The sequence below is a fragment of the Ursus americanus genome, chromosome 5, assembly GCF_024610735.1.
Source record: "Ursus americanus isolate L20-20 chromosome 5, mUrsAme1.1.p, whole genome shotgun sequence".
Classification (NCBI taxonomy): domain Eukaryota; kingdom Metazoa; phylum Chordata; class Mammalia; order Carnivora; family Ursidae; genus Ursus; species Ursus americanus.
Window position 1 is genome coordinate 51,200,114 of NC_142131.1, and position 22,833 is coordinate 51,222,946.

At 45.6% G+C, this 22,833-nt stretch overlaps 1 protein-coding gene and 1 pseudogene across 12 annotated transcripts in view; one reads left to right on the plus strand and one right to left on the minus strand.

Annotated features, from left to right (window-relative positions):
- Positions 1 to 22,833, minus strand: part of LOC123790207 (uncharacterized) — a 385,091-nt gene that overhangs the window by 33,542 nt on the left and 328,716 nt on the right. For 6 of the 12 annotated variants that reach the window (XM_087862175.1, XM_087862179.1, XM_087862174.1 and 3 more), the window contains 2 exons: positions 11,503 to 13,723; positions 9,379 to 10,236 (listed from right to left, as the gene is read on the minus strand). In XM_087862175.1, coding sequence (XP_087718301.1) covers positions 13,554 to 13,723 — 170 coding nt within the window. In that variant the 3' untranslated portion in view covers positions 9,379 to 10,236; positions 11,503 to 13,553. Of the gene's footprint in view, positions 1 to 9,378; positions 10,237 to 11,502; positions 13,724 to 22,833 lie in introns of those variants that run through there. The other 6 variants (XM_087862181.1, XM_087862182.1, XM_087862176.1 and 3 more) reach the window with 5 other exon arrangements.
- Positions 15,169 to 15,668, plus strand: LOC123790524 (translationally-controlled tumor protein-like; annotated as a pseudogene).

Below are 22,833 nucleotides of genomic sequence, written 5' to 3' on the forward strand. Positions count from 1 at the left end.
AATGCTTTGACTTGGAGGTGCATTCTTGGGACATGGCATTTAACAACGTCTGAAGGAGCCCAGGGGTTGAGGCAAACCTGCTGTTACGGTAGTAATGGCAGACGGCCTCCAACATGGCCCCGTGCCTCCTGGTACTCATGTTATGTGATCCCTCCCCACTGAGTAAAGGCGCAGGGACTCACTCCTACCATGAAGAACATGGCAGAAGTTATGGGACAGCACTTTCCTGAGTAGATCAGCTTAAGGCTTGGGCTTTCTGAGGCTAGTCTTTCTCTCACAGAGTCCAGCCACCATGTAAAAAAGTTCAGATGTCTTGCAGGAGAAGCCACATGGAGAAGAAATGTCCTGGAGGATGAGAGGCCACGTGGAGGAGAACGGAGGCATCCCAGCCAGCACCATGTGCCAGCCACGTGAGAGAGCCTTCTTGGAAGCACGCCCTCCAGACCCCCATCAAGGCTTCAGTTGATACAACCCCTGGCTGACACCTTGATGACAACCTCATGAGAGTCCCTAAGCCAGAAGCATTCAGCTAAGCCACTTCCAACTGGACCCACTGACAGTGTGACATAACATATATTTGTTGTTCTAAGCCACCAAGTTTTGAAAAATTTGTCCATAGCAACTGACAACAAATCCAACAGTGCTCAGAGGCCTGGAGAAAGTGATGGCCCACGGGGAACACAGTGCTTTGTTCTGAAAGACGGTAGAGGGAAACCAGATGGCTCTGGAGCATGACCATAACTCACCCTAGTAGTAGCCCTGGCCGCACGGCTGCACTGGAGGGGCCGTCTGCATCACACAAGATCAATAAGGCCGGAGGTACACAGCAGGTGGTCCTGCTGTGGCGAATGTGTTTTATTCTCATTAGAAAAGAGGATCAGAAACAGTTGCCATTATCATGAAACTGACCACAATGATAGTTCTGCTCCCACTCTCTTTTAACTCTCCCACCTTCTGTCACATACACTTCAGACAGCTGGATCCCCGGACACCCCACAGAACATCACACTGATCCATCAGGCTGATCAGACAACATGAGGAAGAGGCAGCCAAACACTAGAAGCCTCGGTAAGACGAGCGCAGCCCACAGGGTGGGGCAAGAATGTTCTGAGGGTTCAGGGACCAGCCATGCCCCTGGGAGGTTTTTAGGGGTCCAGTGGTCAGAAGCGTGCCAGAACATCCCCTCTAAAGTAAAAGACAAATTTTGGAATGACCCCATGGAAGAATCATGATGCAGCCCAGGGATTCTAGAGCAAGGGCATGTAATCTACAGCAGACAAGCATACAGCTTTGGAGAAACAATGTAATGTGTTACTGACCCTGGTAGAGACAGAATGCTTGACCACCAGGAACAAAGTGATTATGTGTCTGCAAGTGCCTCTGAAGAGCTTGGTTCCGTCAGATCCATCAAGTCATCAAGTTGGGTGGGACCAGCAGCAGTCCTGCTGTTGGAAATGGTGTGTTTGGGATCAAGCAGCATGGACAGAGAGTCCAGACTTCTGGGTGACCTAGCACCGTGGCACAGACGTCCCTGAGCTGGCCTGCACCTGTGCCGTGTGGGGTGTCCTTAAAAGCAGCTGAAGGAGGACAAAGAAGCCCTAGCTTGGTTTACACAGAGTTGGTCTGGTTGCCTGATATAAAGGAAAAATGAATGGCGGCTGCGTTAAAGCCACATTCACGAACGGTCTTGAACGGATGGGAAGGACATGGAAAATCTTACGAGTGGATGCAGCTGCAAGGGATCATCCATTTTATGGGAAAGGAAACGTGGTCTGAGGGGAGAATACAGAGAGATTTATGGGCAGAGGCCAGCAGGTCATTGGATCAAGGGCCTGGAAGAAAAAGGACTCCTCGGCAGCATGGAGCAAGGCCTCTAGAGTCTGCGTGGTCTTAACATAGAGACTTGAGACAGAAGACCAGAATGGCATTGCCTGAGAAAAGAACAAGAATTCTCAATTTTCTGTTGCCACCCTAAAAAAGGATGAGGGGTTAGATGCCTCAGACTTAACATGCCCCAACCTGAGGTCAACTCCTTGACCTCAGCCTCTCCCTGCACTTGTTCCTGATAGCTTTCCTTACCTCAATAAATGCCAACCCCATGCTTCCAGCTGCCCAACCCCCCCAAACTGGAGCCATTCTTGAATCTTCTCTCTCTTCACACCCTCCATCTGATCCAGGGGCAAACCCTATTGTACCTTTATGCTATCTGCAGAATCAGAGCACTTCTCACATGTCCACACCCATCAGTCCGCTCCACACCACGGCAGCGGTTCCTTGCTTTCAAACAGGTCTTCCTGCTTCTACCCTTGCCCCATTATGGGCTGAATTGTGTTCTTCCCAAATTCATGCGTTGAAGCTCTAACCCCAGGACCTTAGAAAAGGACTGTATTTGGAGATAGGGCCCTGATAGAGAAGATTAAGTTAACATGAGGCCTTTAGTGTGGACCCTGATCCAATCTAACTGATATCCTCAACAAGAGGAGGACATGTGGACACACAGACAGACCCCAGAGATGTGTGTGCACAGAGACAATTGAGGACACGTGGAGAGAGACTCAGAAAAAAAACACACCTATCAACATCTTGATCTCAGACTTCCAGAATGGTGAGAAAATTCATTTCTGTTGTTTCAGCCGCCAGGTCTAAGGTATTTTGCTATGGCCTGCCCTAGTAGGCTAGCCAACACCCTCTACAGCCCATTTTTCACACAACAGCCAGAGTGGTCTTTTGAAAGCATACCAACTCTCTGTTCAACACTCCCCTACACTGCTCATTTCACTCCAGGCAAGAATCAAAGTCTTTACGTAGCCTGGAAGATGCCATTCTCCCGCTGACCTCACCTCTTCCCAGGGGCTGCCAGGTTGCACAATTCCCAAGGGCATCGTATACCACCTACCACCGCCCCCTTTGCCCCTCACTGTTCTTGATCCCTACTGATGTCCTGGAAGTTTCTCAAACACACCAACTGCCCTCCTGCTTTGTGGTCTGCACATGCTGCCCTCTGTGCCCCAAACACTCTTCCCCACATTCATGCAGGTGGCTCATATTACTCCCTAGAGGACATTCCCCACTGTTTGGTCTGAAACGGCTGGACCCTCCCCTGGCTCTGTACATCCCTGCACAGTTTCACTTTTCTTTTAGCATTTATTATCGCCTGACATACTGTCACATTTCAGTGTTTACTAGCTTTTGTTTATTTCCCTCAAGTGGAGCTTAAGTTCCTTGAAGACAGGGACTGAATTTTGTTCATACGGCTCTACACTCGGGGCCTAGGACAGTGTCTGGCACATAGAAGCTCCCTAAAAGGTAGACTTTTTTTTTTTTTTTTAATAAAGCAGAAGGTGGGCTGGAGGCTATTTGAATTATGTTTAGGACTGATCACTTCTTTGCTTGCTAAAAACCTCAGAACCAAATCTGTGTGCTCTCTTTAATAAGTATACCAGGGAATTCATGCAAAAACTTCTACTTGGTTTTGTCTGTTTCCTTTCCTTTTCTTTTGCTTTGCTTTTATTCCTCTTGCTGAGATACACTGTATAAATTTGGTAAGCTCTCTCAATTTTTGAAATGACACCAAGTTTAATACAATGAAATTAAAAACAAATTTTAAGAATGCCTCCAGTTTCTGGCCTTCTGGGATGGCTGTTTGATCTCTGGCTCTTATGCGGGTGGAAGAGAGACACTGTGAGTGTTCCCAGTCCATACTGCTGGGTGGACATGGGTGGTTCTTGTCCCCAGAGCTCCTGGGGGAATTCTTCTGAAGATCTATAAATTCTGCAGGGATCAGCAGCTGCAGAAGAAGAAAAGAGACCCCCTTGAAGAGCTCATGGTCAAAGAGTATGGAAAAACTGGGCTTTGGGGGAGGAAAGTGCATCTTCTCAGCCTCTGAGACATGGAGCCAAAGTTGAAAGGAGAGCTTTTAAATTTGCCTGCCCCAAAGGGCACAAGGGCAGTTTCTGGGTTAACTGCCTGGGTGCTGGCAAACACAGGAACAGAGTGCCCATTGTCTGGCTGGCTAGGCTCCAAGAGAATGGCTCTGCACTGGCTCTTCAGGGACTCCCACTGCTCTCACTGACCGCTGGGAGAGGGGACACAAGGGTGAAGGCTCCGTGGGGCTGGCAGCAGAGCCTGCCATGAAACACTGCACAGACACGTGGACTGCACCCCTCTGCTCCCTCGAGGTAAGGCACTGCAAGCTAAGGCCAGGGCTGAGGCCTCTGACCTTTGGGATCCAAGCTCCCAATCTCTCTGCTCACATCATCCTGCCCCAAGACTGCATGAGGAGTCAAAAGCCACCTAGGTCTAGAAGCAGCTTCTTGTCCTCCAGGAGGAAGCTGTTAATGACAACTAGCCCATCTGCCAAAGAACTGTGTAGTGTCGACAGTCTTCAGAAGGTTCACACATTGCATTTCACCCTCTAAAGCTTTGTCACAGTCAAGGTGAGGAGCCCTAGGGTTTTTCCATCACAATTTCTTGGCCTCAGACTCAACATGGCTTCGGATTACATCACTTTTCTACTTTCTTTGCTTCTTTGTGTTTTGTTGGCCAACACTTCTCTTCAATGCTGAGGGAAGTCTAGTAGAGTCAGGGAAAAAAAAAATTTAGGGTCCGCAAGATGGACATGTAAGCTTAACTGTTGCAGAGCAGTGGCTTTGCACATGTCATGATGTGTCAGAATCATTTATGCAGGGGTTCTCAAACATCTATGCGTTCAAGACCTGAGATTTAGGTCACTTGTTAAAAATGAAGTGATCGATGGGTGAAACAAATCAGACAGAAAGACAAATGCTGTGCCACCTCACTTATATGGGGAATCTAAACAAAACAAATGAACAAACAAAACAAAACAAAAACGAAACTCATAGATACAGAGAACAGACCAGTGGTTGCCAGGTGGGTGAAATGGTGAGCGGAGGCAAGAGGCAGAGACTTCCAGTTAGAAAATAAGTAACGGGATGTCATGTACCTCATGATGACTACAGTTTGCAAATTTGAAAGATGCTAAGAAAGTAAATCTTCAAAGTTCCCATCATAAGAAAAAAAAAATTCTTTTAACTATGTATGGAGACAGATATTAACTAGGATTGCTGTGGTGATCATTTCCCAATTATACAAATGTGGAATCATGAAACTAACACAATGTTGAGCGTCAATTACACTTCAATTTAAAAAACTTAAGGCCTCAAAATCCTAGAGCTGTCTATCTCAGGAGTCTGAGGTCAGGCCAAGGAACCTGCATTTTTATTTTTTTTTTTAATTTATTTATTTCAGAGAGAGAGAGAGAGCTCAAGCATGGGGGAGGGGGGAGAAGCAGAGGAAGAGAGAGAATCTCAAGCAGACTCTCTGCTGAGCACGCAGCGGGTCATGGGGCTCGATCTAATCACCCTGAGATGACAACCCGAGCCGAAACCAAGAGTCAGACACTCAACTGACCTTGCCACCCAAGGACCCCAGACCTGCATTTTTATTTTTTTATTTATTTTATTTTTTTTTAAAGATTTTATTTATTTATTCGACAGAGATAGAGACAGCCAGCGAGAGAGGGAACACAAGCAGGGGGAGTGGGAGAGGAAGAAGCAGGCTCACAGTGGAGGAGCCTGACGTGGGACTCGATCCCGTAACGCCGGGATCACGCCCTGAGCCGAAGGCAGACGCCCAACCGCTGTGCCACCCAGGCGCCCCCAGACCTGCATTTTTAAACAAGCACTCCAGGTGACTGGATTCAGGTGATCTGCGGACCACACTGTGAGACATCCTAAGGAGCTGAATAAAGATACAGGTATCTGGGTCTGGCCACACACCTGCCCTTCCAGAACTTGCAGCCCTGTGTGTCTCCTACTCCAGCGAGGAATCTGGCACATGGGTAAGTGTGGGACCCACTGTCACAGAAATTCTTTCATTTAGAAAAAATAGGCCAGACTTCCACTTTTCAGGTCCCTTCCTCCCAGGGCCCTCATCACCATCTGAAAATCGAGGTATGCAGCTGCCAGCACAGAAACCCTAGAGAAAAACTCCCACGGGCTCCAGCTGCTGAAATCCTGAAGCAAAAATGACTACAGATATGGAAAGCACAACTGTAGTCATTTTAGAGTTTTTCTTTCTTTTCCTGGGAATCCCCAAGGTGAATGTGGCCACTTGGAGCTAACTAGCTGGCTGGGAGACTGTCCGCCTCCTTGTTATTTGGGAGCAAGGGACACAGGGGCAGCAGCTGTATCCATCCATCATGCAGGAGCCAATGAGGCTGTCATGCCTCCTGAATGGATGCTGATTTCCACCAGATGCGCTCCTCGGTGCCCGGCTCCAGACAGTGCAGCTGCCGGTAGAGAGCACGCTGCTGGCCAGGCTGGGAGCACTTGGACGGAATGATGAACCTGCAGGAATGCTAGATTCACCAGAGTGCAGACGCACCCTCTGGAGAAAATCAGCAGCCTCAGCACATGATAATAACTCACACTGTCTAAGTGATGGCCCTGGCCAGGCACTGACCTAGACCTGGCATGGGCATCTCACGCAGTACTTGCTAAACTGCGTGCGTGACGGACTCTACTTTGCATGAGGAAACTGAGGAGCAGAGAGGCGAAGCAGGCTGCTTACACTATCACACCAGTACGAGGGCTCAGTCCTTCCATGTGCCAGGCTGAGCCCACACAATGCCCTCTTCCGGCCTTTCAGTTGATTTATCTCATCCATTCACTCACAAACCAGTCTTTATTCTCTCTGTGGGGTCTGCCCCTTAGCCTACCTACCTCTAGCACCAGCCTGTCAGCCCTCTCGGGGATGCCTAACCCCGAGGTCCCCGACTCCACCTGATGCCTGGTCACCACGCTCCTCATCTTGCCTACACCCTCTGGCTCTTCCAGTGCTGGCCCGTCGAACCACGCTGTCCCTCAGGGCTCTCTGACACTCAGCCCCCATGCCATTTCTCACAGGAAGTCATCCCTGACCTACCCCTTCCCCCACATGCAGGACTCCAGTGTGTGATCTCACCACATCCTGGGGATGCCTTTATTCCAACATGACATCTCACATTAGGTTGAGATCTTGTGCTTCTGTCAGCATTTCCTATCAAAACAGTTTCGTGGGGGCCCCTGGCTAGCTCAGGCGGTGGAGCATGCAACTCTGGATCTCGGGGTGGGTCGGGAGTTCCAGCCCCACAGTGGGGGTAGAGTTTACTTAAAAAAATAAGTAAAATAAAAAATAAATAAAATGGTTTCATGATGGTCAATGACTGGTGCCCAGCACACTGCATGGCACATCGCGAGTACTCAGTAAATATTTGTCAAACCAACCAGAACAGACTCACATTCCACACCAGGGCATGGGCAAGGAAAAAGCACTCTGGTATTTTCACACAAGAAGGTAAAACACAACCTCACGAATATCGCTCATGCTTGGAAGGGGGAAAACCATGACTGAAATATGGTAACTGGACTAGACAGGAAAGGATATTACACACAGGCTAAAGACATGAGTCAGGAATGTGACCACCTGGGCTGGATTCCTGGCTTCCCTACTTGCTGTGCAATCTGGGGCAGGGATTTTACTTCTCTGAGCTTTAGTTCTCTCATCTGGAAGACAGGAGGAGCTAATCTTACAGGGCTGTGTGAGGATTAAATGGATAACCCAAGTAAAGCATTTAAAAGTACACTGTTAATGTTCAGTGAATGTTATACTTATTCTTTTGTTTTTTGTAATAAATGGGTTTAATAGAAAAGAGTGAGGGAGGAAACTAAGAAGATACACTAGCTTTAGTATTTTCAGAGTATGGTAGAAATCCCCAGGCCAGAATAAAAATCCAAGTCAGAGGGGTGCCTGGCTAGCTTGGTTGGAAGAGCATGTGACTCTTGATTGGGGGTCGTGAGTTTGATCCCCACGTTGGGTATAGAGATTACATGAATAAATATAAAAACTTTTTTTAAAAAGGACTAAAACCTCTAGGCTAAAAAAAAAGAAAAAAATCCAAGTCAGTACTGACCAACCAGAGGCCCAGATTTTAAAAATTTTCATGAGCTACCATATTTTAAAATGAAGATAACCTGATTAAAAACGGGCAGAAGATATGAACAAAAATTTTGCCAAAGAAGACACCCAGATGGCCCACAGGTCCATGAAAATGTGCTCAAGATCACTCATCATCAGAAAAACGCAAACCAAAGCCACAGTGAGTTATCACTTCCTACCAGTCAGAATGGCTAGTACTGAAAACACACGAAGTATGTATTGGTGAGGATGTGGAGAAAAATGAACCTTGTGCAGCCTTGGTGGTAACGTAAACTGGTGCAGCCGCTGTGGAAAACAGCATCAAAGTCCTTAACAAGTTAAAAATAGAAATACTATATTATCCAGTAATTCCATGACTGGGTATTCACCCGAAGAAAATGAAAACACTAATTTGCAAAGACAGATGCACCCTTTTTTACTGCAGCATTATTCACAATAGTCAAGATATGGAAGCAAACCAAGCGTTCATCAATGGATGCAACGGCTAAAGAAGATATGATGTATAAACACTGGAATAGTACCCGGCCATATAAAAAAGAGACCTTGCCATCTGCAACACCATGGACAGACCTAGAGGAAATTACGCTAAGTGACCTAAGTCAGAAAAAAACAAATACCTTGTGATTTCACATATATGTGGAATCTAAAAAACAAAACAAATGAACAACAACAATGAAAACAAGCAGAACAGACCCATAATGCAGAGAACAGACGGATGATTGCCAGAGGTTAAGAAGCTGGGCTTCCGGTTACGGAATACATAAGCCACGGGGCTGGAAGCTACAGCACAGGGAACACAGTCAGTGGAATGGTAACAGCACTGTACCGTGACAGACGGGAGCTACACTTGTGGGGAGCCCAGCATCATGTAGACTCCTGGAATCACCATCTTGTACACCCGAAACTAACCTAACAGTGTGTCCATTATACCTCAATGTAAAAAAACCTAGTCTCTTTTAAAAAATGAAGAAACTTCACATTAAGAGAAAGAAGCCCAGAGTTCTGCCTTCTGATTCCCCAGTAATTCCACACGTCAGAGTGGGCGTGGTCTCTAGCCCACCACAGCCCCCCCAAGCCCGCCTGCTTCATACCTGCCCTGCTTCCCACCACACGCATTTCAATCGTGACTCCTGCAGGACATGATGCCTTCTCGGTACTGATATAATTCATTCTTACGCACAGTTCTCCTCTGCTCAGGAACCAACTCCAACTTTATCTGTCACCTCCTCCATCTGGGGACCCATCCAGCCTCACTTCCCACAACTCTGCATCATATCCTCTGTCCCCCACAGGCTACCATGCCCCCCCACACTCTGGCTCCTTCCTGCTCTGGGCTGGAAGGGCGCCTCCCTCCCCTCCACACACCCAGAGCCCCCTCACCTGCCACGGTTTAGCTCACGTCCAGTGGCGTCAGGAGCTTCTGCCACACTCTGCAGCTCACAGCGCCGTCTCCCTGCCTGGGGCTTGCACTGCACAGACACAGGAGCAATGCTGGTCCAGTGCCCTCGGGTGTTCTCAGTCTTTATCCTGACCCGAAATCTGTCCTTGTCCGCTCTGTTCTCTCCTTTCCACCTGCCTTCTGGGGTCTCTGTCCTTGCTGAATCTATCCCCAGGACTTTTGCGATCTAGAACAAAACCAGAATGGGGTGGAAGGGAATAGGACAAGAGGGAGGAGGTGGGAGGTTAGCAGTAATAAAAGAGAAAACTGGGGCAAACCCAGGGTAGGCGGTGAGCGGGAAGGAAAAGGGGAGGGGGCTGTAGCAGCAGCTGGGGGTGAGAGAATAGAAAAAGCAAGGAAGGATAGCAGGGGGTCGGGGAAATTTTGCAATGTGTGTGCTTCCATTCTGTTTCCACAAGCAGTCAGAACCACACCATTCGGAGCCCCCTTGGTCTTTGGTTCTCTTGGTCTTGGACTTGGCCTTCCCACGTTCTACAGGTGACTGGAAGCTCATAAGGGCTGACACTTCACTTCGCACTCCTTTCTATCTCTCAGAGCCCAGGGACTGCACACGTTCACGCAGAAAGACCGCAGTGTCCTCAGGTGTTCTCAGGTAAGGGACCTAAAGAAGATGTCAGGCATCAAGAACCCAGGCTCTTAGATTTCACCTCTTGGCAGAAGTGTGACGAGATCAGATAGCAACGTGGTTTTGCATCTCAGCCAATACCCCAGAGGATGTTCCGGACTAGAAAGCCGTGGTTTTCAAGCTTGAGCCAGCATCACAGTCACCTGGGGTAGGGCTGGGGGATAAGAGGGAAGACGCCCGTTAAAACAGAAATCACTGGGTCCCGCCCCCAGAGCTTCTGATTCAGCTGGTCTGGGATGGGGTCCAATAACTTGCTTGCCTAACAGCTCCCAGGTGATGCTGATGCTGCCAGATTGGGGACCACACCTTGAGGAATCCGGCTCTAGAGTCCAGGGCGGAGGTCCAACTCAAAAGTCACACCACTGGACCACTTTACAAAAAAAGGAACTGTTCTCTCCTCATCCCTTCACTATCTAACAGGTCAAGCAACCATGCCCTTCAGGGTCTTTACTTGGCCCATGGATGCCCATGGCAGGGTGGAGGGTGCCCCCTTGTGGCTCAAGTGGGAAACTACCTGAACAGTAATGCACTTAGTCTTATCCTTAACGAGGTTTGCCCAACTAATTTAATCTGCCTCACAAAAGATGCAGGGAATCCTGCGATGTTCATCATTCACCAGATCGGGTGCACGTGTAGATGGGGGGGGGGACAAAGAGTCATTCAGGTGTGCGATGTCAAGTGATTGGCCCAAAGCTGCCCCAGGGACAGCAGAAACGACTGATTCTCGTGGTTTGGGATTTTGTAGGTGCTAAGTGTTTGAGAAGAATAGTCCAAACCATATTATTCACCGAATTGTCTGGAAAATATGCTTTAGTCATATAAGTTAGAACTGAACAATTTCAAAGCCCTGTTAGCACTATGTGACTAAGAAGGGGCCCAGAATGAGTTCGAACTATGTTTTTCTCCCGAACTTTCTGGAAATTAGACAGCAGAAAGCAGACACTACTGAGTGTGAGGCAGCGTCCTGCTGCCAGCGGACACCAGCTAGGGGTCCGGAGCGAGGACGCAGTGTCTCTGGTCTTCGCAGGCGGGACAATGCCGATGTCGGGTCTGCTGCCACCTGCCGCTCAGGCCCGGAACGTGCAGGAGGAGGTAACCAGGGGACATGGTCAGCTCAGCAGGCTTTTCAGACCCGAGAGTATGAGAGTATATTACAATCGCCTGGAGGGCCTGCTTGTTAAACCGTAGATTTCTGGGCTCCACCTTAAGATTCTGATTCAGTGGGGAATGGGGTGGGGCCTAAGAAGGTGCGTTTCTAATAAATTCTGGGTGGTGAGGCTGCTGCTTGGGGTGGGAGTTGGGGGGTGGCTCCCCAAAGCACCTGGATGACATCTGTAATTCCTGTGCCACACATTTCTGAAGCTTGATTATTAATCAAAGTCTGTAAATGACCAAGAGCCTCTAACTCAGGGCTGCTCACCTGGGGCACTACTGATATTCTGTCGGGTGGGGGGGGTGTGCTGTAAGCTGTAGTATGTTCAGCGTGATCCTTGGCCTCTGTCCTCTAGACACCAGTAGCAGCTTCATCCCTCCAGGTTTTGACGAACAAACGTGTCTCAGACATCACCAGACGGCCCTGTGAAGCAAAAGTGCCCCCAGCCAAAAACTGCTGCTCTTAAAGGTGGCAGATATTCCTTTCCCATTTGGTGGACTGTGAAGGCGTCCTCAAATATTGCCTTAAATACATAATGATACTGACATATAGTAAACTCTCAGCTTTTTGGAATTAAACAACAAAAAAACATAGCTTGCATATGTTGAAGACTTACTATACGCAAGGCACTCTGCTAATGCTTTTCAAATCACCCCTTTCAGAGGAAAAAGAGAGAGAGGCAAACCAAGAAACACTCTTACCACAGAGAACACACTGATGGCTACCAGAAGGGAGGTGGGTGGGGCGATGGGTGTAACAGGTGATGGGGATTAAGGAGGGCACCTACTGTGATGAGCACTGGTGATGTATGGAAGGGCTGAATCACTATATCACACACCTGAAACTAGTAGTATTACACTGTATGTTGACTACACTGGAATTTAAATAAAAACTTAATTTTTTTTTAAATTACCTCCTTTAACTCCTATAACACTTCTTCTTACTGATGAGGAAACTAAAGCTTTAACTTGTTAAATGACTGGCCCCCGGTCATGGTTACTGCCAGTGTGGATGTGGGTGGGGCACAGGGAATATGGGGCTATCCAGACCACCACAGTCCAATAAAAATTAAAGCAAGTCACAAGCACCAGCCACGTGTGTGATTTTACATTTTATAGAAGCCACATTTAAAAAGAAAAAGAAACACAGTAAAATTAATTTTAGTATAGTTTGCTTAACTCAGCATCCAAACCATTATCGTTTTAACATGTGATCAATATTTTTTAAACTGTTAATATATTTTATGTTCTCTCTTTTTTTGGTACTTAGTCTTTGAGATCTGTGTGTATTTTACACTCATCACACTCCTCAGTTTCCACCAGCTACATTTCAAGGGCTCGAGAACCACCTGTGCTACTGGCCACGCCTCTGGGGCACAGGCCCAGACTCTGCTCAGCTGTCCTCTAGCCTTTATCTGTGGCCCAACATGTGCCGATTTTACTTCAATGTCCTTCAATTTTTGCCTGCACTTCAGCCATGTTGTCAGACTCACACGCCTATTCGCATACTCTGCAATCTGTTCTTGGAGTATCTCTATTTTAAAACGAGGTCTACAGTTTTAATTTATCTCAGTAGATGCCTCCTTTGGTGGCCAGACTGCTGACTACTATCTAATTTTAGTTCTGATGGCTTTGCCACTGGCTGTTTCCCCGCACAGTCTGTGTTTGTACTTGCATAACAGAGATCATTCATCTTATCTGACGCTAACCACAGAGGCACATTTTCGTCATACTCTTGTGCTTTCTGGTTTATCTCCCAACATCTAGGAATGTTCATTCTCATTTGAGGATTCTGCCTTTCTCGGGCCCCTCTGCAATGTTTCTCCCTGTAGTTTCTCACACTGTGAGATCCCATAACGCCGGCATCACGCCCTGAGCCGAAGGCAGACGCTTAACCGCTGTGCCACCCAGGCGCCCCCTCACACTGTCCTTTAAAAATGTTTCTTTCTTTCTTTTCTTTTTTAAGTAAGCTCCACATCCAACGTGGCCCAATGCAGGGGACCCGAACTCACAACCCCGAGATAAAGACCTGAGCTGAGATCAAGAGTTGGACACTTAACCGACTGAGCCACCTAGGCGCCCCTTAAATGTTCCTGATCACTCAGGAAACTAAGGATTTTTCTACAGAATTTTGTAACAAACCCTTAGTCTTACCACATTTGTTCATTCACATTTTACAGGTGCGAAAATCAAGGTGGACCCAGATCATAAGGTCAACTTGTACCAATAAAAAGTAGTAATAAGAGCTATTCCTTATGAAATGCTTCCTATGAGCCACGCACTGTGCTCAGCACCTGACACACACTGTCTTACTCACTTCTAATCATCCATGAGGTACGTGATGTTGCGATGGCCATTTCTGAGGTGAGGTACGGGGGCACAGAGCGTTGAAGTAACTTGCCAAGGTCTCCCAGGTAGCAGCTGGCAGAGCTGGAGTTCTCTCCGGGTCTGTTTGATGATAGAGTTGATCTCCTGACCTCTAGGCTCCACTGTATGAAAAATGTTGGAAGATGTTCTGAGTTTGTAAGGATATGGTTCCATAGATCATACACCTTACATGGGTTACCATACACCTTCATGGGGAAAAATATATATGTATTCTCAGTATTCTAGAGACTGCCTCTGAAGCTACATGCCAGGACGTCTCCGGATGCAGTGCTCTTGCTGTCTTGAATAGGAGTCTCAACTCAGATCCACCACGAGCTCAGACCAGGAGGCCCAGCAAGGTTGCATCAGAACCCAGAAGAAGAGCACTGGGGCTGAAGCCAGAGTGCAGTAAGTCTAGGAGTGAACTGAGTGGCTGTGAAAGCAGATGGTGAAGACAGGCTTCCAGGGGGACGAGAGAGAGAGAGAGAGAGAGGGAAGGAGAGAGAGAGAGGCGAAGGGAGACAGGGCTCAAAGGAGAGGCTGTGCTTTGGCCTTGCAGTTTTGTTTTGTGAAAGACTTCAGCATATTGCAGTGCTGATGGGGAGAAGGTAAGGAGTTCAAGACACAGGAGAGTTCAGGAGGGGAATGGGATCAACAAGGACCCTAAAGAGTCAGGACAGGAAGGCATTTGGAGCCCATGCAGGGGAAACACGTTTGCCAGGTTTAATGCTGAAGCCTGTTTGTTCCTACACCATTCTGTCGCCTCTCAATGTCACTGCCTGATAAATCACCACCGTCAAAATCCCCATGGTCAACTGGCTTGGGAAATTAAGTGTTTATACATTTTCTCCCCACTGGGCATAACTTTTTACCCTTTTCAGAGAGGAAATGCAAAATACATGATACCAGTACGTGCATCTGGGGGCAGTCCCATATGCAGTGACATGGTTTGATACAGGGGACACTGAAGTCTGTTTCCACCTAAAATAGCTCTCCCTGGCTTTCTTGGGTTCTTAAAATACCCACCATTTGAATTATCTTCTTAGAGAGTCCTGTTGAAATACAAGTACATCAAAACAATCTTGAAAAGAGCACCTAATGTTCACGGTAGCGTTATTCACAAAAGCCAGAAGGTGGAAGCAACCCCGGGTCCATCAATGGCTCCACGGATAAACAAAATATGGTTCATATATAAAATGGAATAGTATTCAGGCTTAAAAAGGAAGGAAATGCGGACACATGTCACAACATGGACAAAAGTTGAGGACATTATGCTAAGTGAAACAAAGGTCAAACACTGAACGTTTCCATTCATCTGAGGTAAAACAATAGTCAAAATCATAGAGACAGAAAGCAGAATGGTGTTTTCCAGGGGCCAAGGGGAGGGAGCAATGGGAAGCTGTTGTCTAAGGGTGTGGAGTTTCTGTTTTGCAAGACAAAAAGGGCTCTGCTTTCCTGCCTGTTGCCTGCTCCCCTCCCCAGTGGAGCAGTGCTCATGCTGGACCACTGTCTCCCAACTCCTGGCTCCTGTTAACCTAGAGCCATCCTCATCCAACTCCACCCTCCCCCTGCCATTGTGATCATGGACTGCGACCTCATCGACCATGATGATAAGTCCCCCGACATCAAGATCCAGGAGACCAAGGGTGGGCTCCCCCCTGAGGTGGACAGGAAGATGGTCAGTAGGATAGACGGTAACACTGATGACTTATTCGTTTGTGGCCATGCCTCCACTAAAGACCCTGAGAGCAAAGGTACCAAAAGCAGTCACTGGTGTTGATACTGTCATGAACTGTCACCTGCAGGAAACCAGCTTCACATTAAGAAAGCCTGTAAGACGTACATCAAAAACTACATGAACTCAACGGAAGGCACACTTGATGAACAGAGACCTGGGCTGCAGAACAAAGCAAGCCTATCCTTGCTAATTGCAAAAATCACCAGCTCTTTATGGATGGAAGCACAAATCCGGATGGCATGGTTGCTCCGCTCGAGCACTGAGAGGAGGGTGTGACCTCCAATATGACTTTCTTTAAGGATGGTTTAGAAACGGGAAACTGTGAGTAAGTTTGGCTATCACTCCAGATCTCTCACCTGCTGTTGTAACTGCTACTGCTTTTCATGCCCACACCACCAGGACTTAGACAAATGGGTGATGTACTCTTGAGCTCTTCATTTACTTTGACCTTGATTTATTTGGAGTAGAGGCATTGTTTTTAAGGGGAAAAAAGGCATGTAGGTTGTCCGAAAATAAAATCATTTAAACTTTAAAAAAAGATGAAAAGAGTTCTGGAAATTGAGGGCGGTGATGGTTGCACAAGAATGTACAACCATTGTACTTCATGCCATTGAACTGTATACTTGAAAATGGTCAAAATGGTAAATTTTATGTCATATGTACTTTATCACAATTTTTAGTTTTTAATTTTTTACCTTTTTTTGGGTCGTCCCCCCCCCCTTTTATTTTTTGAGAGACAGAGAGCATGAGAGTGTGAGAGGGGGAAGGGCAGAGGGAGAGGGAGAAAGAGAAAATCCCAAGCAGGCTCCACACTCATCATAGAGCCTCATGTGGGGTTCGATCTCATGACCCTGAGATCACGACCCGAGCCAAAATCAAGGGTCTGAAGCCCAAAAACTGAGCCACCCAGGTGCCCCCCTTTTTCTCTTTATTTAAAGTAGGCTAAATGCCCAGTGTGGAGCCCAACACGGGGCCCAAACTCACAACCCAGAGACCAAGATTTGAGCTGAAATCAAGAGTCAGGTAACCGACTGAGCCATCCAGGTGCCCCTATTTTTTAACTTTTTTAAAAAAGATTTTACTTTTAATCTCTACAGCTAACGTGGGGCTCAAACTCACAACCCCAAGATCAAGAGTCACACGCTCCACCAACTGAGCCAGCCAAGTGCCCCATCACAATTTTTTTTTTAAAACATTAAAAACCAGGTCATTTAACAGGGGCCACTTGATCACTTGTTCTCTTCTACTGTTAGTTTGGCTCAGTTTTGCTTTTCAGTGAGACTATTAGTCTCAAGCAGGATATCAAGAGGCTGGGACCTGGAAGAGCGGGAGACACAGACGACTGTCATGAGGAGGAGAGTTCACTGGGCTCTAGGGAGTGCTTTGAGAAAGGCCCAATCTGGGGTTCCCGTCCTCAGCTGAGGGGACACCCCTGGGGGTCCTCAGTAGCAGGAGGAAATGTGAAAGCCCCAGACACCTCGAGGAGCTGCTTTGTGAAGGAGAGGACATCAGCCTTTGGGTTTTGGTGGTTTGTTTGGTTTGGTTTGGTTTTTGCCCTTTTACTCAGGGCCACCTAGCCAGAGACCTCCCTTTGGGAGAGTAATAATACTACACAGTTAAGATATCAATTAGGTTCCTGTGAGTCAGTGACACTGGCTTGTCGGAAAACCTTCTCCCAGATCCCCCATCTCACAAGCTGGTGTAAAGGGTGGGGGGCCTGACACCATGTCTCAAAGTCAATGGTGGGTGTGAGGATGATAGAGCCACACCCGACTGGCCAGAGGGAGCCTCTCAGTCTAGTGCTTCTCTTAATTCAGCCAGCGCCTCCTCCACCTTCAGCCTTGGGAAAGAGAGGCGTTTTGGTCACAGAAAGTAGCATTTTAAACCTCTCTCATTAATGAGGGAGACAGAATTGTTAGACTAGCTGGGGAACACTCAAGAAGGAATAAATTTCATTTCCATGCATCTCCAGCTTGAGTCCCAGGCTTAACAGATGCTATTTTTATCAAATACTTTCTATTCTGTGACATGCTTTGCCAACTTTCTATTATTAGACAAATCAGGAAAAGTCCGCATTTGATTTCTCTTCCTTCTGGCTTCTCCCTCCTCATTTGCAAGAGGGGTGATGGTTTGGGCGGGGGCACTGTCCTTTCAACAGAAGGTAAATGACAAGGAAATGGCAGCCATCTGAAAACCCAGCATGGTGCCAAAGCATCCTGGAAACTGGCTCTGCTTCCTTTGCAAATGACATCGCGTCCTGGCTTCACCCCATCCCAGATGGCAAAGCTGATGGGACAGGAAAAAAAAAATACAGATTTTAGAGTATTTACAGCGTCATGTCTCCCCACCCCCACTTCCTGTGAAAGAGGATTAGTCTTGGCAGCTAGGTTTTGGAGCCTTTCTTGTGTGGAATATAGGAAAATGCTGGACCGGATTCTGAGTCACGAGGTGCTGAGGGCGGGGATGACTTGATGAGTCCACTGAAGAAAAGGCGGGGAATTACCTATTAGGGAAAGCAGAATACATCAGAAGGTAAGAGGGAGGAAAAGAGAGCTAAGAGCCAGAGATGGGAAGAACCAGGGGGAATTTAAGAGATAAGTTAAGGGGCATTGTAGTAGCTGGTGGGCTGTCATAAGGAGGATTTGGGAGAGAGATGGGAGGAGATTTTCCAGAAACGTTGTTGGTGTTATGAATAGAACCCAACCTCCTGCTGGCATTTTTAAAAAAGACTTTGTTTATTTATTTGACATAGAGAGCACAAGTAGGGGGAGCAGCAGGCAGAGGGAGGGAGGGAGCCCAATGCAGGGAGCCCGATGCAGGGCTCTATCCCAGGACCCCGGGATCATGACCTGAGCCAAAGACAGATGCTTAACCGACTGAGCCACCCAGGTGCCCCTCCCATTGGCATTTTAAAGAGATTTCGGTAAAGACATAAATGGGTTTCAAAACTTTTGTGTGTGTGTGTGTGTGTATGAGGGACTGGGGTTTATTCAAGGCAGCCTGGACTACTGAAAGCTAAGGTTAATAGTGAAAGATGACCACCTTTAACTCCCCTTCTCCCATCAACATATACTATAGTTCAGGTATTTCCAACTGGATTTGAACTGCAAATGTGTCTTGTTCAGTTTCCTGAGAGTTAAAAATTTTTTTTTACCCACCATTGAAAATTGTGATTTCACATTTAAAAAGCCTGCATTTCCTGCTTCTTTTGAAAAAAAAATGGAAAAATCTGGCAACATGAGACTCTCGTTTCCATAAGGCAAAAAAGGCTCATGCTCTCTGGTTAACCCCAGCGCCCAGCACTCACATAAGGTGTGCGCATGCGCTCAAACCTGGCCCGCTTCCGCGTTTCTACTTCCTACCATCTGGTAACAGCAGACTACATCATTGGGGCCTGCTCTCTTGCTGAGGACAGTTACCAAGGTTGGACAAAACAAAAATAAAATCAACCTGAAGTACATCAAAGAGTTAAGATAACAAAGAGGTGCTAAACCAAGATCTGGAGAAAGATGGGAATTTAGGGGGGCAAGCCCAACAACTGAGGCGTCTTTTTCCCTTGAGATATTTGCTGTTTCTGGAAGTGACAACTAAGAAGCTGAGAGTCTAAGCAACATGGAGGCAGTTTTGCATCCTAAGGGGCAAAAGTTGGAATCCAGTGCCCACCATAGGAGAGGGGGTCCTGCAATCCCCCATTTTAGGTGAGGGCCCTGATGGACCGCACCTTAAAACTGGATAAACAGGAAACAGACCACATTTTGCAGGGTCTCAGTTCAGCTACCAATGAGCTTAATTCTTCAAATTGGATTAAGGTGACCATAGATTGCTAGTATTCCCAAGTGCCTAGCAGAATCAAATGTAAATATCCATTGGAGGAATAAAACACATTAAGGTCTCATGTTATGTCTACAAACAATTTTTCACACACAACTGCTGCACACATGAAAATAACCAGGCACATAAGGAAATAAGACAATATGAATGAGATCCAGTGGAAACAACAATAGAAACAATCTCAGAAAACTGCAGTTACTAGCATTATCAGGCAGAGACTATGCAAAGGAGATAAAAGATTCTGGCAGAGAACTAGAAACTTAAAAAAAAAAAAGACAAGATGATTTGAAAAATAACCAAACAGCAATGTAAAATTGAAAAAAAAAAATAACAAAAGTAAAGAGTTCAGTAGACGAGTTTAACAGCTGACTAAACACGGTTAAAAGGAGAAGTGATGAACTGGGCAGTAGGATAGAAGGAAACATCAGAATGAATCACGAAGAGACGAAAGAATAGAAAATGCTGTGAGAGAATAAGAGATATGGAAGATAAAGTGAAGACTGAAGTTCTAGAAGAAGAGAGAGACGATAAGGCAGCAGCAATATTTGAAGAGAAAAATAGTTGAGAAATTGCCAAAATTGACTAAAAATATCAAGCCACAGATTCCAAAACCCATGGGAACCCCAAGCAGCATAAATAAAAAGAAAGCCACACCTAGGTACATCACATTAAATAGATGAAAACCAAAGATGAAGAGAAGAAAATGTTAAAAGCAGCTAACATTACTTGGAAAAAAAAATGAATAGACCATTAGCTTACTTCTTGACAGAAACAATCGTAGCTAGAAATTAGTAGAATTTAAATATCTTTAAAGTGTTAAGAGAAAACCTAGAATTCCATACCCAGTGAAAGCAGCCTGTGATAATAATAGTGAAATTAAGACATTTTCAGGATTCTTCACCAGCAGTAGATACTAAGGGAGTGTTCTTTAAGCAGAAGGAAAATGATTTTAAATGACAGGTTATAGATGTAAGAAGAAATGAAGAACAATACAAAGGCTAATTTGAAGAATCCAAATGAATTAGACTATACAAAATAACATAACAATGTCCACTGGGGATTTAAAATTTTTAAACATAGAACAAGTATGTATAAGTCAGAAGGGAGGAGTGAATGAAATTAAAATGGTCTGCGATCCTTATATTACTGTGGAAGAAGATAAAAATACCAATTAATTAGACTTTGATAAGTCAAAGATACATATTTTTGTCTAGGATAACCTCTAAGAGAGTAGTAAAAGTAGTATATAACTTCCAAGGTAATGGACAGGAATATAGAATATTTGACCACACCAAAACAAGCAAGAGAGGAGGACAAAAAGAACACAGGACATGTGGGAAAAATAAAAACAATAAGATGGTAGACTTAAATCCAAATATATCAGTAATTACATCAAATGCCAATGGATAAAATACTTCAAATAAAGTGAAAGAGTATTGAACTGGATTTAAAAAATCTATGTACTAACTATAAGAAAGACATCTTCAATATTAATATTAAGAATGTTGAAAATTTCGGGGCACCTGGGTGGCGCAGTCGTTAGGCATCTGCCTTCGGCTCAGGGCGTGATCCCAGCATTCTGGGATCGAGCCCCACATCGGGCTTCTCCGGTGGGAGCCTGCTTCTTCCTCTCCCACTCCCCCTGCTTGTGTTCCCTCTCTTGCTGGCTGTCTCTCTCTGTCAAATAAATAAAATCTTTAAAAAAAAAAAAGAATGTTGAAAAGGTGGAAAATATGTAAATATTAATCAAAATTATATTGATATTAATAGTATATATTAATATTAAATTATATTTTAAGGCAAAATACATTACTATAGCTAAAAAAGATACATCATAATAAAAAATTCAATTCACAAGGAAGACAGAGTGATTATAAAACTTGTATACATCTTATAATGTAGCTTTAAAAATAGGAAGGCAAGGGGAGCTTGGGTGGCTCAGTCCATTAAGCGTCCAATTCTTGATCTCAGTGCAGATCATGACCTCAGGGTCCTGAGACCAAGCCCTGTGTCAGGTTCTGTGCTCAGCAAGGAGTCTGCTTGAGATTCTCTCTCTCCCTCTCACTCTACCCCTCCCCCTCCGCCCTCTCTCTCCCTCTCTCTCTCACATCAATAAATAAAATCTTTTTAAAAAATATGAAGCTAAGATTGATAAAACCACAGGATGAAGTGAGCAGATAAATGACTCAGGATACAGATTATTAGAACATGATTAGCAAAAGACTTAATGGACTTATATAGAATACTGCACCCCAAAATTACAGAATTTGAGTTTCTCAAAAATGTATGACTCTCTACCTTCCAAGAAAATAATAGGTTTGAAATTCTCCACCTTATTTTATGTTAGGTGTGGCCATAGGACTTGTTTTGGTCAAGGAAATGTGAACAGAGATAGCTTCTAGGTGCTAGTGTATTAGTAAACGTATTCCCTTCTCCTTCCTGAAAGTGGTGGTCTGGAGTTCCTTGACCTCCTTGAGCTCTGGGTCCTTAATTAAGGATGATATGGAGCAGACCTCCCCAACCAACCTGAAAAGGGACAGGTTGATTTTCATTAATGAGAAATAAACCTTTTTTATTTTAAGTTACCGGCATTTCGGATTAATTATAACCACAGTATAACTTAGTCCATCCTGACCAAACAGGTATAAAAAATGGAGGACTGTTTTTCAGGCGCAGAGGGGAGCCTATCTTGAAAGAGTATGGCATGGTGAATTCCCAGGAATCCACTATGGCCGAAGCTCCAGGGCAGTGGGGGTGGGAACAAGGCTGGTAAGGGAGAGCAGCTCCCAAGAAGAGTGCTAAGTAGATTAGCTGGAGGCAAGTTTGGAAGGGCTTTGGATTTAACAATAAGGAATGGATACTGTCCTGGAAGTTGAAGGATCTCCACAAGTTGGTGACTGGTTGAATATTGCTAGTAATGGAGATAATAAACTGGAGAGAATCTAATTGATGTGAAAGGAGGAAATCAGGTAGAGGGCTAATCTCAGTGAACACATTCCAGGATTATTTTTCCACTTCCCACAGGTAGCCATTATCAGAATTTGGTGACAATTTCTCCAGTACTTGCATGCACACGCAAACACACACATAAACCAATTTAAAAACATAAATCACACCAATCATACTCTACCTGCTATTCCAAAATTTTTTCCCAGTTACTAATATCTTCATGGTTATTTTCTGTGTCATCTTTCTTTCCTTTCTTTTTTTTTTTTTTTTTTTTGGACGCTACTGTATGGCTGTGTTAGAATCATGTAAGCATTCCCTTACTGACAGATATTTAGGTTTTTTCCCCTATTATAAACAATGCCTCAGTGCCCATCTTGCTAACAATGTCCATACCTTGTTATCTCTTCTTTTTACAGACAGTAAGACCAATTCTGCCACTATTTGAAAGGTGAAAAATTTAGGCTGGGTCACGGGAACACAATCAGGCTGGCCATTTGAGGTGACAATTTTGGTTAAGGGGGTACATGATATGCCTCAAATATACTCAGAACAGGGTCTCGAGCACAGTGAGCACTCAATATTTGTTGAATGAATGTACAAATGAGCCCACATCCGCTGCAGATGTGTGTGGGGCCTGCCCTGCCCTCATCCATAACAGAATTTCTCAGCCTCAGTGCTCCTGACTTTGGAGGCTACATTTTGTTGTGGGGGCTG